Source organism: Oncorhynchus mykiss, chromosome 5 (genome assembly GCF_013265735.2).
Source record: "Oncorhynchus mykiss isolate Arlee chromosome 5, USDA_OmykA_1.1, whole genome shotgun sequence".
In the NCBI taxonomy this organism is placed as follows: domain Eukaryota; kingdom Metazoa; phylum Chordata; class Actinopteri; order Salmoniformes; family Salmonidae; genus Oncorhynchus; species Oncorhynchus mykiss.
This window is the reverse complement of record NC_048569.1, coordinates 72,229,252-72,243,769: the sequence shown is the minus strand read 5'-3', so window position 1 is coordinate 72,243,769 and position 14,518 is coordinate 72,229,252. Positions and strand designations below refer to the sequence as shown.

General features: G+C 43.3%; 2 protein-coding genes and 1 pseudogene across 6 annotated transcripts in view; 1 reads left to right on the top strand and 2 right to left on the bottom strand.

Annotated features, from left to right (window-relative positions):
* Window positions 1–3,852, bottom strand: part of LOC110524507 (dynamin-2) — a 29,949-nt gene extending 26,097 nt beyond the window's left edge. For all 3 annotated transcript variants that reach the window (XM_036978304.1, XM_036978302.1, XM_036978303.1), the window contains exons 1-2: window positions 3,509–3,852; window positions 2,991–3,233 (exon numbers count right to left, since the gene is read on the bottom strand). Coding sequence is in view for 2 of the 3 variants with exons in the window: in XM_036978302.1 (XP_036834197.1) it covers window positions 2,991–3,205 (215 nt within the window). In the remaining variant the exon portion in view is untranslated. The remainder of the gene's footprint in view (window positions 1–2,990; window positions 3,234–3,508) is intronic.
* Window positions 3,853–4,255: 403 nt separating this feature from the next.
* mettl13 (methyltransferase like 13) lies at window positions 4,256–8,557 on the bottom strand. Of its 3 annotated transcripts, none has more exons than XM_021604224.2 (10): window positions 8,121–8,557; window positions 7,625–7,894; window positions 7,351–7,443; window positions 6,864–7,239; window positions 6,543–6,742; window positions 6,221–6,410; window positions 5,961–6,152; window positions 5,557–5,769; window positions 5,268–5,399; window positions 4,256–5,090 (listed from the first exon to the last, which is right to left on the bottom strand). In XM_021604224.2, exons 1-10 carry the CDS (start codon window positions 8,271–8,273, stop codon window positions 4,807–4,809), a joined length of 2,103 nt encoding a protein of 700 aa, XP_021459899.2. In that variant the 5' UTR covers window positions 8,274–8,557; the 3' UTR covers window positions 4,256–4,806. The 3 variants fall into 3 exon arrangements, with proteins under 3 accessions (XP_021459899.2, XP_021459900.2, XP_021459901.2); XM_021604225.2 differs by having other exon boundaries at window positions 5,961–6,149; XM_021604226.2 differs by having other exon boundaries at window positions 4,884–5,090; window positions 5,263–5,399.
* Window position 8,558: 1 nt separating this feature from the next.
* Window positions 8,559–11,606, top strand: LOC110522996 (annotated as a pseudogene).
* The last annotated feature ends 2,912 nt before the right edge of the window (window positions 11,607–14,518 follow it).

The following is a 14,518-nucleotide window of genomic DNA, read 5'->3' as shown; positions in this document are numbered from 1 at the left end:
TACTTTTCTGCTCTTTTGCACACCAGTCTCTCTACTTGCACATGATCATCTGATCATTTATCACTCCAGTGTTAATCTGCTAAATTGTAATTATTCGCTCCTATGGCCCATTTATTGCCTACCTCCTCATGCCTTTTGCACACAATGTATATAGACTCTTTTTTTTCTACTGTGTTATTGACGTGTTTATTGTTTATTCCATGTGTAACTCTGTGTTGTTGTCTGTTCACACTGCTTTGCTTTATCTTGGCCAGGTCACAGTTGTAAATGAGAACTTGTTCTCAACTAGCCTACCTGGTTAAATAAAGGTGAATTGTGTGCCGCCCTATGGGACTCCCAATCACAGCCAGTTGTGATACAGCCTGGATTCGAACCAGGTTGTCTGTAGTGACGCCTCGAGCACTGAGATGCAGTGCCTTAGAGCCCAAATATTTTTAGATTAGGCAGGACACTTTTTTTTTGATGAGCATGGGCTTTTATTACAGGATATTAGATGACTGTCTTTCATATTCCACTCACCCAGTTCAATGTAACAGTGATAGGTTTAGGCTACTACATGATACTCACATTTTCCCTATAACCATCATGAGGTTGCTACAATCATTATTCCAAACAGTTGCAAACAAGAGTTTCAATTGGACAAATTCAGGTTTATCGCGATTTCGTTTCGTTTAAGAAACGTTTTTCAACAGAATCGGCGGAATGAATACACAATTCACTTTTATTGCAGCCACATTCAAACAGCATCATCACTTTGTTCGTTGTATAATTCCTTCTTGCATCTACGCACTCTCCTCCTCTCACATTTTCCCTTCGTTTGCGAACTTCTGTGCACAACACATATGTCTGTGACCAGGCGAAAAAAAAATCTTAAAGCCAAACCGCTACACACAGCTTACATCGTTGTCAACCATATTTGCGAACGTCATAGTCAACATGGCGACTAGTACTAAAGCGTTAGTAAACCCACTACAATCATGCAGTACAGTGTACAGGAAACAGAGTATGTGAGCGGAGCGAGATTCCAGAAGGCTGGAGCGGCGGCCTTCTCGCCCACTCCAATTTCGATCTAGTAGCGCTCACTTCACGAGCTCAGGGCAAGCCTGGCCCAGCATGCCTTTTTAGTCTACTTGTGTGCCGCTATAGCCCCTTGCTTTAGCTACTGTCATGGAGTTCACTAAATCTTTTCAGAAAGAAACTGATAGAACACACAGGTGCTAAATCAAGGTGAATTACAAAGATGAGGACCAAGAGCAAGAGAGGGAGTGCTGTGATGTAGTGTCCACCACTAAAGAATCATTGTGGGACCTGAAAATACACTTATCCCGAAAGGCCTGATGGTGTACTTACTACGTGCACATGCTAAAAGTAAGGAAAGAGTTGGGTAGATAACTAAGTGTGTCATTGTAGCAAAGTATTTTATTTTAAATCAGATCTCTTAAACAATGTTCATTTTGTTATATTATCTATACAATAGGCCATAGTTGATTTTGGCCCAATAGGCCTGGCATATTCCTACGTTCAAGGACCTTTCCGTTTTGATTGGGTTATTTTTCCTAAAAACCTTTAGGCCTGCCTATATAAAAAAAAAAAAAATTAAACTCTGCATCTCTGCCCAGCCTGGCAAGAGTGGCCTAAAGGGTGTTTAGGATCCCCAGTGGCTCTGCAAGTGCGGAGAGAATATTCTCCGCTGCTGGCCTGCTCTCCAGGCACCATCGCACGAGCCTGAATCCACAGACTGACCAAACTGGTGTTTCTAAAAATTAATTAAAAAGGCACTTTCGTTTAATTTGTATTTCATTATAAGTAAGTCACAGCCTATATGCACAATTTATAGACTATAATGATTTAATACAACTAAATATTGTTTAAATGCTGAGCGCTTTATGTCCCTACCAGTCTATTGTGTCGCACTGGCAAATGCTTCACAATGTATTTCTTTATAAGCTATAGCCTTGAAATAATTGAAATAATATAGACTAAATCATTCATTTTCGTTCCTTCTTAGGCTCCCGACCTATTTAGCGTGTTTATATGCTGTTTAATATGACATGTAGTCTATTTGAAATGTGTACTTCTTACATTCACCTTTTCATGTTTATTCAAATACTTTTCATTCAAATCCATATGCTTTGGTTTCAATACTTCAAAACCAAATGGTAGATCCAGTTAGTCACAAAAATAGATGGCTGTTGGTTAAATTGGGATTTTTATGAATGGAGCGAATTTGGAGTGCCAGTTGTTTTTCCTCTGAGAGCGGAGCGGTTTTCAGTGGAGCGTTGGAAAGGACATGGAGCACCGGAGCGGTGCACAATCACTGCTCCATGAGAAATGAGCGGGATTTCCAACTGCCCTCACATGCTCTGACAGCAAGCAGGTTAGCAGTTACACTGGTGGAGACTGCTGTTGCTGCTACTGCAGACCTTCATTGCGAAACAGTGTTTTAATCAGTTATTTTGTGACGTGAAAATATTTAGTATAGTTTAATCTAAAAAGGATAACTTAATCTTTCACGGTTTTTATTTTTATGAAATTCACTGAGTAGGATGATCCTCCCCTTCCTCCTCTGAGCCCCCACTTCAAGCCAACCATGCTGTGAAAGAAAAGGAGATAATCTTATTGTCTCCTCTCTCCATCTGCTATGATCTGAAAACACTTGTTTACACATCATGCCTATTGTCACATAACTTAACTAATTTGTAACAATGGAGAAGGATCAGCTGCTTCAAACACAACTACCCTTGGCAGAGGGTTTAGTAAACAACCCATGCTAGCGCTCACTGAATAGGAGAGGGTGTCTGTCTGCAGTGTGCATTCATTTGGAGAGGTCAACTGTTGGGAACCATGAATCTCTACCAAACTCAAAACAGCCAGCATCTGAATAACCCATTATTGAATAACATCATGAAGGTTTCCTGCACATGAATGGTTCTGGCGCATTAGCTGATGTCTTATTGTTGATGGTCACTAGCTAGGTCTGACTACCATACCTGCCCACAAAGTTCTCCAGGACAGAGCTCTTGCCTGCGCTCTGACCGCCAACGACCGCTATCTGCGGCAGGTCTAGGTTGCAGCTCTGGCCAATGGTGCTGAAGGCGTCCTGGAGCCTATTCACCAAGGGGATCAGCTCCTCCATCCCCCGGTTGCCCATGGCGACAGTGCCCGTCCGACTGTCAACCACCTGAATTTGTACAGACAACACCATCCGGACCGAACTTTCTGGTTCGGTTAACCTGGGAAGAATGACATAATTGTGGACAAGCACATTTGCCAAATTTACACGAATAAATTTAAGCATTCAAAAATAATGTTATTTGGGATATTTTGATAGCTGAGCTGACAACAACCAGTGAGCAAGCTATTGTAGCTATCACAGGGCTAACAACAACTTCAAGTGAGTGCTGGCCCTGTTGATATTTATTGAATCGGCATGCCACTAAAATAAATAGTAAGTTTGTATATGTATACATTATTTCTAGTTTTTTTTAGCTAGCGGCTATCTGGATACCTGGTAGTCGGTCTAAAAATCCGTTCTCTCTCTTGTCTTGCTGTTAACGTTAGCAATGGTACTGTCAAATCCAACTTGGCACCGCCGTGGTCCAGACACCCTGTACGAGCAAGCCTAACCCACACGCAAGTTACACCCTGTGTTTAATATTTACTTCCTGTTGGAAAAGACGATCCCAAAAAGTCAAAGAGAGAATCGTGTAGGTAACATTTCCTCCGGTGGACTTTGAATCTGATTCGACACGGTTAAGCCAGTGAAACAACTCGATGACAATTTGATCAATTTGACAGTTAACGGGTCTCTCTCTGCGCATGCGTACAAATCTGTGCAGTAGTTGCCAAAAAGTCTGCACGCCCATTCATGGCTGTTAACAGAACAGATGGCCAGTTAAAATATTGATTTTGCTTGACAGACAGGTAATATTCCCCGCCTCCAGCCCAGGGCTATTTAAATCACACCCACCTCGCAGTAACTGTCTCTCTTGACCATGTAGTCTGGAGACTGTAACCATGCCACACGATTCATCTACTGTAAATAACACGGCTGCATTCTTTGGCAGTGAGAGAGAGTATGTGTGAGTGAGAGGCAGTGCTGTATCAAATCAGCTGTGGGTAGGGGGATCTTTATGCAAAAGATTTCAGATGAAAATCTGCCAGAAAAAAAATGATATTCTAAAATATCTTGAAACCAACTATAAGCATAAGAAAATCACTCCAGGGTTCATCATCAATAAACACCAGAGAAAAGTTTGAGAATAAAACGTTTATTTATTCTGTACACATTTCCTGGAAGGTGAAAATGTCCCACTTCTTCCATAGCTTGCATGCTCACCAGATATGTCACCCAATGAGCATGTTTGGGATGATCTGGATCGACGTGTACGACAGCGTGTTCCAGTTCCCGCCAATATCCAGCAACTTCGCAAATCCATTGAAGAGTGGGACAACAGTCCATTGGCCACTATCAACAGCCTGATAAACTCTATGCGAAGGAGATGTGTCACACTGCATGAGGCAAATGGTGGTCACACCAGATACTGACTGGTTTCCTGATCCATGCTCTACAGATGCATATCTGTATTCCCAGTCGTGAAATCCATAGGTTAGGGCCTAATTATTTTATTTAAATCAAATTATTTCCTAATATGAACTGCAACTCTGAAATTATCACATGTAGCATTTATATTTTTGTTCAGTATACACCTTAACATTTTTATTTCATACATTATTGCATGTAGCATTTTGAGAATTAAAATGATACTTTTTCACATTGTCCTCTTCTCCTCATCCCCCTCTCCCTCATGCCACGTTCAGGTCCTCTAGCAGCTCAGTGATGTCTATCTGAGGGATGCAGGTTGCTGTTCTACTGCTGTTCATGCCCAGTGCTACCTGTAGAGTCTTCCCTGCCTTCAGCAGGCTGGGCGGGACCCCTGTCTCCCTCGTTCCCCTGGAGCACAGCAGCACCTCGTTGACCTCCCCCTCGATGCCCCGGGAGAGCACACGCGGGAACACACCCCGCACACGACCCAACACACTCTTCTTCAATGCAGAGTCACGACACACAAGGTTCAACATGAACACACCTGGTGGGGAGGGGTGACAGAGGCGGACAGGGAGGGAGGAGGGAGGGTGTAATATGGTGAGATACATGACACACCTCGATAAGACCTAGGTCTACAGGCTTTGAAAAATGTTACATTTTAGATTTGGAAAATAAAGCAGGCTAGCTCCTTGAAAGTTATAAAAAAAACTTACTGTACCTCGAGATGTCAGCAGATTGCCAACTCTCTCCAGGAAGGCTGTTTCTACGAAGGCAGGAGGAGGACAGCTCATCCCCAAACTGGGGTCCTTACTGTCCACGTCAAACATGATGACATCATACTGATGACCACCTAGACAGGTAAGAGAATAATGTTAATCATGTGCATGCTCGAGGTTACAAATGTGCTCTTGAAGCAACCTTTTACTTTCCCCCTCCCACCTTCAATGTGTATCCGGTATCTCTTCCTCATCTCCCTCTCTCGTCCCCCTCCCTCCCAGCACTCTCACCTTCTCTCTCAATGTTGTTAATGTGTTCCAGTCCATCTCCCAGTGTGACAGTGAGCCTGTCATCAGGTGTGAAGCCGAACCATCCCTGAGCCACCTCCAGTACTGCCGGATCCAGCTCCACCACCTCCACCCTGGCTCCAGGTACAAAGTCCCGCAGGAACTGGGGCAGCCCTCCTCCACCCAGTCCCACCAGGAGCACTGACACTGGGACATCTACAGAGAAGTTATAGGAGACATGACAGACAGGAGACATTTGGCTGATTCATCAGATCTGTCATGTCAAGTGACCAAACTTTCTGTAGGCAAAAATAGTGGATTTGAGAAAAGGTGTCAAAGAGACTGCTATTTGGCAGGTATGTGGGCAGGGCGACTGACTTGCAGACAATGCTGGCAAATACACCTACCTTTGTTGTGGTCGGTGCCCACTCCTAGCATGGCGAGGCCAGCCACCATGACCCTGTGGTGGGCACAGCATAGATAGCCTTTGTCCACCTCCAGGGCGCCACCTGGTGTCTGGGATGGGGTTGTCATTGGGAGAGGGGCAGAGGGCTTGGCTTTCCTTCTGCTCTTTTTATTCTTCTGAGACGAGGCTGCTGCTAAAGTTAAAGAAACGGTTAGCTACTGAACTCACCAAATAATAAAAACTGTGTGTGTTTGTTCTCACCTGCTGCTGGATTAGTGAGGCGGCTCTCTGACTGGACCAGTCCGTCGTTACCCAGGAACACCAGTCTACGGTAGAGCTGACCATCCTCTCCTCTCACGTCCTCTACAGAGTACTGACCACTCAGATCACTGGTACCATGACTCACCACCTCCCTCCAACCCAGCTCACCTCCCACCGACAGGAACGGAACCTACAGGGGGAGGGACAGGGATGGAGAGAGGGAGACGGGGAAAATGGGTGAAGGCGGCCAGATGATAGAGAAATGAGGAAACATGTTTTTTTTTAACTACAACCCAAAATAGAATAATCACAACTTCCCTACTTTCTGATTGGCTGGCATCCCAGGGGGGGCGAGTTCCATCACCATGGGGGAGAGCTCTGATTGGACAGCCTGCATGTCGGTATACTCCTGTTCTCTGTGCATGGCCACGACAACCAGACGTCTGAAGTTAGCGCTAGCCGCTAGTTGGCCCCGCCCCTCAGCCAAGCCGTACAGCCAATCAGTCTCTCTGCCCTGAGGCACTGTTGGGGTTGAGACAGGAAGAGCCAGGTTTAGAATGCAGCCAAGAGCAGAAAGGAAAGACAAACATATCCATGTTTTTCCACCCAGGTGTGCCGATAAACGACAAATTCTGTCCCTCACCTATGAAGATGGCAAAGTGGTTTGCACGAGGAACCTTGGCACCAGGGGGGCAGTCCTGTACGGTGAGAGTGTAGCGGGGTCGCCCAGTGGGGGCATGGCAGAGGGTCAACGAGGGGGTAGAGGTCGCGTCTGTACCTGTACGGAGCCTCTGTCTCAGCATGGCGTATGCCTGGCGCTCTCTCACCACAGACAGCAGGTCTGCCACCATGGGAAGCCTCACGGGGATACCATCCTCCCCTTGGCACATCTCCAGGATGGGCATGGGCATTGGCTGGCGGAACTTTGTGCAAACCAATACGAAGACAGGCAGAGCGAAGGAAGAGTCCTCCTGGCTCTCTGGGTCACCCAGACAATGGAGTCTCACAGCCCAGCCCACCTACATTAACATTTCAATAATTTTGAAAATGCTCTTATCCTGAGTGAATTGAATTAAAGTAGGTAAGGAAACCATCTATCACTATCAATGCATCTAACCTAAGCCTTTTACCTGGATGAAGTGCTCCACAGCCAGCTTGATGACACTCTCCTGGGCCAGGGTCACACAGACGTAGCGGCCTCCTATACCCAGGACACGGCCCACCTACACAAACACAAGGCATAAAGGGTTTATTGCATGTGAATAAACTTTAAGACACATTTTACTAACAGATGTATGTATACCAGAGGTAGCCAACACTCCTGGAGTGCTACTCTATGTGCAGTGCTTCTGGCTTTGTTAAACTATTTTATAATCCCTGTCAAGCTACTCCACACCAGCACACCTCAGCCAGCATCCTCCCAGCTAGAGCCCCCTCCTGGGAGGCCATGGCGTCCAGTGTCCCCTTGTCCAGTACAGCCTGGTAGCTTCCGTCCTCGTAGGGCGTCTGGGTGGCATCCACCGTCTGGAAGGTCAGGTCTGGGCGCTGCTTGGCATTCTTCTGGTTCATGTGATTCACCACCGTCTCACTAATGTCAATGTTGGTCAGATGTCTGTAGCCAACGTCATACAGCTGCTCACTCAGCTCAGAGTTACCACAGCCCACCACCAAGACCTGGGACAGAGGAGACAAGATACGCATGACTGTAAGTCGCGTTGGATAAAAGAGTCTGTTAAAGGACCCTGTCATTTGGATAGGAATTCTTCCGTGCGTCATATAATACAAGACGTACATGGCTCTTCAGTAGAAAGAAATTCAGCAGAAGACAAATTGACTGTGGAGTCGGAACAATTTTAGGGGGCATTTTCCTACATGTCAGGTTGTCAGTGTATCTGCTCACCTTATCCCGCGGTTTGATGTATTTGTGCAGCATGCCACAGAGTTTGTTGTAGTCTCCATACCACTCAAAAGCCTTCTCTCCTCTCTTCTTGAAGAAGCGTTCCCAGTACTCTGCAGAACTGAACTCCTCGGCAGTGCGAGGTAGAAGACTCATCTTTAACACTTGCTAGGTCTATATCAGTAGCTAGCTAGCTTCTTGTAAACAAACTAACGTTAGAATACTTTCGATTAGCTTTGAACAAGCTAGCTAAGATTCAGGAACAGGCAGGACATTATAAATGTGTAACGGTAGCAATTGGTAGATTGTCAATTGGTCGAAAAACGTATTATCAAGCTAGAAATGTTTGGATTTTCAGCTCCCTATCTTTCCCACATGGCATGTTCACCCGGACATTATTCCGAGCTGTACACAACTACATTTCGATTGGATAGCTCTGAATAGGCGGAGATCCTAGTCTAATGCTGATTTGCTGAGATTCTTGACAGAAGCCTGTCATTGTCTGACGTAGAATCGGATGCCTTTGCGGCCCGGCGAGTTCTGGTCCGTTGGTGATTATCTTCCGGACAACAAGAGGAATCAACATGGCTGTCCCAACCGGGAGATCTGTGGTCTTCGTGACTGGAAACGCAAATAAACTAGAAGAGGTAGCAGAATGGTTCACAAGAACCGACATTCCATTTAGAAAAGCCCTATTGGGAACATTAAACGTTGCAGCGTGTGCTGTTTATTAGAGGCTTTACTTTGGCTCTAGCCATGGCAGCCAACCCATGTGAATGCATGGAAATGACTGACGGGGAATGTGGTGGTGGTTTTAGATTACACTTGCACATATCAAATGGTTTGATAGCTGTTATTAGCCGATACAAATAGATTACGGTTCACCACCTAGATTACGGAGACATCATTTATAGATCGGCAGGTAAGGGTGCTCTCGATATGTTCTTTACCATTCGACCATCAGATTTGCCACCAATGCTCCTTATAGGACACATCACTGCATTCTATACTCCTCTGTAAACTGGTCATCTAAGTATACCCCTCGCAAGACCCACTGGTTGATGCTTATTTATAAAACCATTTTAGGCCTCACTCCCCCCTATCTGAGATATCTACTGCAGCCCTGATCCTCCACATACAACACCCGTTCTGCCAGTCACATTCTATTTAAGGTCCTGAAAGCACACCGATCCCTGGGTCGCTCGTCTCTTCAGTTCGCTGCAACAAACACTCAAACTGGACGGTTTCATCTCAATCTCTAAATTCAAAGACTCAATCGTGGACACTCTTAGGTGGGTATAATTTGTGGAACGTTCCAACAGGAATCTGTTCCAAAAACTTCGTAAATAACAAGGATGCCAACAAACAACGCATACACAGTTGTATAGCGGCAGAACAGGATACCGGGTAGGGAGTGGGCAATTTTGTTAAGTTTTTCCACGCACCAGGTTTATTCCGAAAAATGTCTGTCCTCACTCTGGTAGCCTATGGACAAACATATTAAGAATAAGCTACGTGGTGAGTTGATCATGCTACTTTGTATGCGTTGTTTGTTGGCATCCTTGTTATTAACGAAGTTTTTGGAACAGATTCCTGTTGGAACGTTCCACAAATTATACCCATCCGTTGTGACTGCTTTGCGTGATGTATTGTTGTCTCTACCTTCTTCCCCTTTGTGCTGTTGTTTGTGCCTAATAATGTTTGTACAATGTTTTGTGTTTCTACCATGTTGTGTTGCTGCCTTGCTATGTTGTCTTAGTTATGTCTTTATGTAGTGTTGGCTCTTGTCGTGATGTGTGTTTTGTCCTATATTTCTACATTTTTAAAATCCCAGCCCCTGTCACAGCAAGAGGCCTTTTGATAGGCCGTCATTGTAAAAAAAAAATTGTTCTTAACTGACTTGCCTAGTTAAATAAAGACAATAAATAGATGGAGATATGTGTTGTACAAAGATAACATTAACTGAGTTACAGAAGTTTTGCAGTCTGACTAAAAGTCCATGCTATTTAATATACTGCTCTGTTCTCTGACCAACAGGGGATTCAGATCCTGGGGGACAAGTTTCCCTACAAACTAGTGGACTGTGAGTACACCTTATCAATGGTTCCTGAATAAACTGAAGCCAGAAGGTAAGCAATGACTCATACAAGCTACAAAGCCTATGTTATGTATAAATGAATACAGTTACCGACAGTAAATGTAAAGTTAACAATTATTATGTAAGCGTGTGTGAACTGTTAAGGACCCAGTTTGGTTCTAATGATTCACTTTTTTTGCTTTTTTTAAATTATATAGGATCATCTGGTTCTCATGATGAACAGCCTTAAGATGTTTTTTATTTTATTATATAGGATCCTATGGTTCTAATGATGAACTTAGCCTTAAGATGCCTTTGGGCATCGGCCCAGGTCAGTTTAAGATGCTGGCTGGGTTTGAGGACAAGTCGGCCTGGGCTTTGTGTACCTTTGCCTTCTGTCCAGGGAAAGAGGAACCGGTACAACTCTTCAGAGGGATAACTGAGGTAAGAATATCACACACACACACACCACACTGAACATCTCTGCATGCTTGCTCTAATATACAGTACCAGTCAAAGGTTTGGACACACCTACCCATTCCAGGGTTTTTCTTTATTTTTAATATTTCCTTCATTGTAGAATAATAGTGAAGACATCAAAACTATGAGATGTAGCTGTCTACATACCATCACAGACCGATGCTGGCACTACGATCGCACTCAGTGAGCTGAATACCGCCATAAGCAAACAGGAAAACGCTCATCCAGAGGCGGCGCTCCTATTGGCCAGGGACATTAATGCAGGGAAACTTAAATCAGTTTTGACCTAATTTCCATCAGCTAATCAAATGGCTACTCAGACTATTTGCAATTTCCCCCCCCCCCCCCCCCCCCATTCTACACTGCTGCTACTCTCTGTTATCTATGCATAGTGTCACAGGCCGGCTGGGTTTATGCATCACACTTTACCTGTCTTTTATTGAACCACTTGGCGGAAACTAATGATAGTGATTATTCCCAGTTTCACTGATGATTTGTAAGTTCTCTCACTCTCTCTCTATCATCCCTGTAGTTATGCTGAGCTACCCAAGGAGGTGAAGAACACCATTTCCCATCGGTATCAAGCTCTGGCAGCCATGTCTGAACACTTCTCCTTTCAGGACAATGGCACACCAGACAGCAAGAAGAAGAAATGGCTATTAACCCCTGATCTAGCATCAGATCACATAACCATTAGAGGGATACAAAATCTGACCCTGTATCAGTGGTGGGGCAACTTCTACCTACTCTGACTTATGGGTATCAGAGTCTGAGCCAATCAAACAGTTCTGATGTTGAATTTAGATAGTGGTGCTTTTGATACAGTGCCTTCAAAAAGTATTCACACCCCTTGACTTTTTCCACAGTTTGATGTGTTACACATGGGATTAAAATTGAAAAAGAATTGTCAACGATCTACACAAAATACTCTACAATGTCTAAGTTGAAGATTTTAAAAAAATCAATTTATAAAACACAAAACACTAATATATCTTGATTCGATAAGTATTCAACCCCCTGAGTCAATACATGTTAGAATCACCTTTGGCAGCAACTACAGCTGTGAGTCTTTCTGGGTAAGTTTCTAAGAACTTTGCACACCTGGATAGTACAATATATGCCAATTAGTATAAAAAAAAAAAAGTCAAGTTGTTAGTTGATCATTACAACACAGCCATTTAAGTCTTGCCATAGTTTTAAGTCAAAACTGTAACTAGGTCACTCAGGAACATTAAATGTTGTCTTGGTAAGCAACTCCAGTATATAATTGGCCTTGTGTTTTAGATTATTGTCCTGAAAATATGTAGAATGGTGCTGTTGTGTTGGATTTGCCCCAAACAACACTTTGTTTTCAGGACATAAAGTTAATTTGTTTAGTACATTTTTTTGCAGTTTTACATTAGTGCCTTATTGCAAAAAGGATGCATGTTTTGGAATAATTTTTTTTGTACTGGCTTTCTTCTTTTCACTCTGTCATTTAGGTTAGTATTGTGGAGTAACTACAATTTCTTTGATCCATCCTCAGTTTTCAGCTATCACAGCCTCATTGTGAAATCCCTGAGCAGTTTCCTTCCTATCAGGCAACTGAGTTAGGAAGGACGCCTGTATTTTTGTAGTGATTGGGTGTATTGATACACCATCCAAAGTGTAATTAATAACTTCTCCATGCTCAAAGGGATGTTAAATACAGTGCCTTGCGAAAGTATTCGGCCCCCTTGAACTTTGCGACCTTTTGCCACATTTCAGGCTTCAAACATAAAGATATAAAACTATTTTTTTTTGTGAAGAATCAACAACAAGTGGGACACAATCATGAAGTGGAACGACATTTATTGGATATTTCAAACTTTTTTAACAAATCAAAAACTGAAAAATTGGGCGTGCAAAATTATTCAGCCCCTTTACTTTCAGTGCAGCAAACTCTCTCCAGAAGTTCAGTGAGGATCTCTGAATGATCCAATGTTGACCTAAATGACTAATGATGATAAATACAATCCACCTGTGTGTAATCAAGTCTCCGTATAAATGCACCTGCACTGTGATAGTCTCAGAGGTCCGTCAAAAGCGCAGAGAGCATCATGAAGAACAAGGAACACACCAGGCAGGTCCGAGATACTGTTGTGAAGAAGTTTAAAGCCGGATTTGGATACAAAAAGATTTCCCAAGCTTTAAACATCCCAAGGAGCACTGTGCAAGCAATAATATTGAAATGGAAGGAGTATCAGACCACTGCAAATCTACCAAGACCTGGCCGTCCCTCTAAACTTTCAGCTCATACAAGGAGAAGACTGATCAGAGATGCAGCCAAGAGGCCCATGATCACTCTGGATGAACTGCAGAGATCTACAGCTGAGGTGGGAGACTCTGTCCATAGGACAACAATCAGCCGTATATTGCACAAATCTGGCCTTTATGGAAGAGTGGCAAGAAGAAAGCCATTTCTTAAAGATATCCATAAAAAGTGTTGTTTAAAGTTTGCCACAAGCCACCTGGGAGACACACCAAACATGTGGAAGAAGGTGCTCTGGTCAGATGAAACCAAAATTGAACTTTTTGGCAACAATGCAAAACGTTATGTTTGGCGTAAAAGCAACACAGCTCATCACCCTGAACACACCATCCTCACTGTTAAACATGGTGGTGGCAGCATCATGGTTTGGGCCTGCTTTTCTTCAGCAGGGACAGGGAAGATGGTTAAAATTGATGGGAAGATGGATGGAGCCAAATACAGGACCATTCTGGAAGAACCTGATGGAGTCTGCAAAAGACCTGAGACTGGGACGGAGATTTGTCTTCCAACAAGACAATGATCCAAAATATAAAGCAAAATCTACAATGGAATGGTTAAAAAGTAAACATATCCAGGTGTTAGAATGGCCAAGTCAAAGTCCAGACCTGAATCCAATCGAGAATCTGTGGAAAGAACTGAAAACTGCTGTTCACAAATGCTCTCTATCCAACCTCACTGAGCTCGAGCTGTTTTGCAAGGAGGAATGGGAAAAAATTTCAGTTTCTCGATGTGCAAAACTGATAGAGACATACCCCAAGCGACTTACAGCTGTAATCGCAGCAAAAGGTGGCGCTACAAAGTATTAACTTAAGGGGGCTGAATAATTTTGCACGCCCAATTTTTCAGTTTTTGATTTGTTAAAAAAGTTTGAAATATCCAATAAATGTCGTTCCACTTCATGATTGTGTCCCACTTGTTGTTGATTCTTCACAAAAAATACAGTTTTATATCTTTATGTTTGAAGCCTGAAATGGGGCAAAAGGTCGCAAAGTTCAAGGGGGCCGAATACTTTCGCAAGGCACTGTATCTACTTTTTAATATTTACCCACCTACCAATAGGTGCCCTTTGTGAGGCATTGGAAAACCTTGCTGGTCTTTGTTTCAATCTGTTTTTGAAATTCACTGCTTGACAGAGACCTTAAAGATCATTTTATGTGTGGTGTGCAGAGATGAGGTAGTCATTCATGTTAAACACAATTTTTGCATCTGTGCAACTTATGTGACTTGTTAAGCATATTTTTACTCTTGAACTTATTTAGGCTTGCCATAACAAATCAAATCAAATTTTATTTGTCACATACACATGGTTAGCAGATGTTAATGCGAGTGTAGCGAAATGCTTGTGCTTCTAGTTCCGACAATGCAGTAATAACCAACAAGTAATCTAACAATTCCAAAACTACTGTCTTGTACAGTGTAAGGGGATAAAGAATATGTACATAAGGATATATGAATGAGTGATGGTACAGAGCAGCATAGGCAAGATACAGTAGATGGTATCGAGTACAGTATATACATATGAGATGAGTATGTAAACAAAGTGGCATAGTTAAA

Coding starts and splice junctions, on each gene's coding strand:
- mettl13 (XM_021604224.2), bottom strand. CDS start 8,273: ATGAGTCTTCTACCTCGCACTGCCGAGGAGTTCAGTTCTGCAGAGTAC. Junction 6,411..6,542: donor GGATGCCAGCCAATCAGAAA/GTAGGGAAGTTG, acceptor CTCCCCCTGTAG/GTTCCGTTCCTGTCGGTGGG. Junction 5,400..5,556: donor TAACAACATTGAGAGAGAAG/GTGAGAGTGCTG, acceptor TTACCTGTCTAG/GTGGTCATCAGTATGATGTC.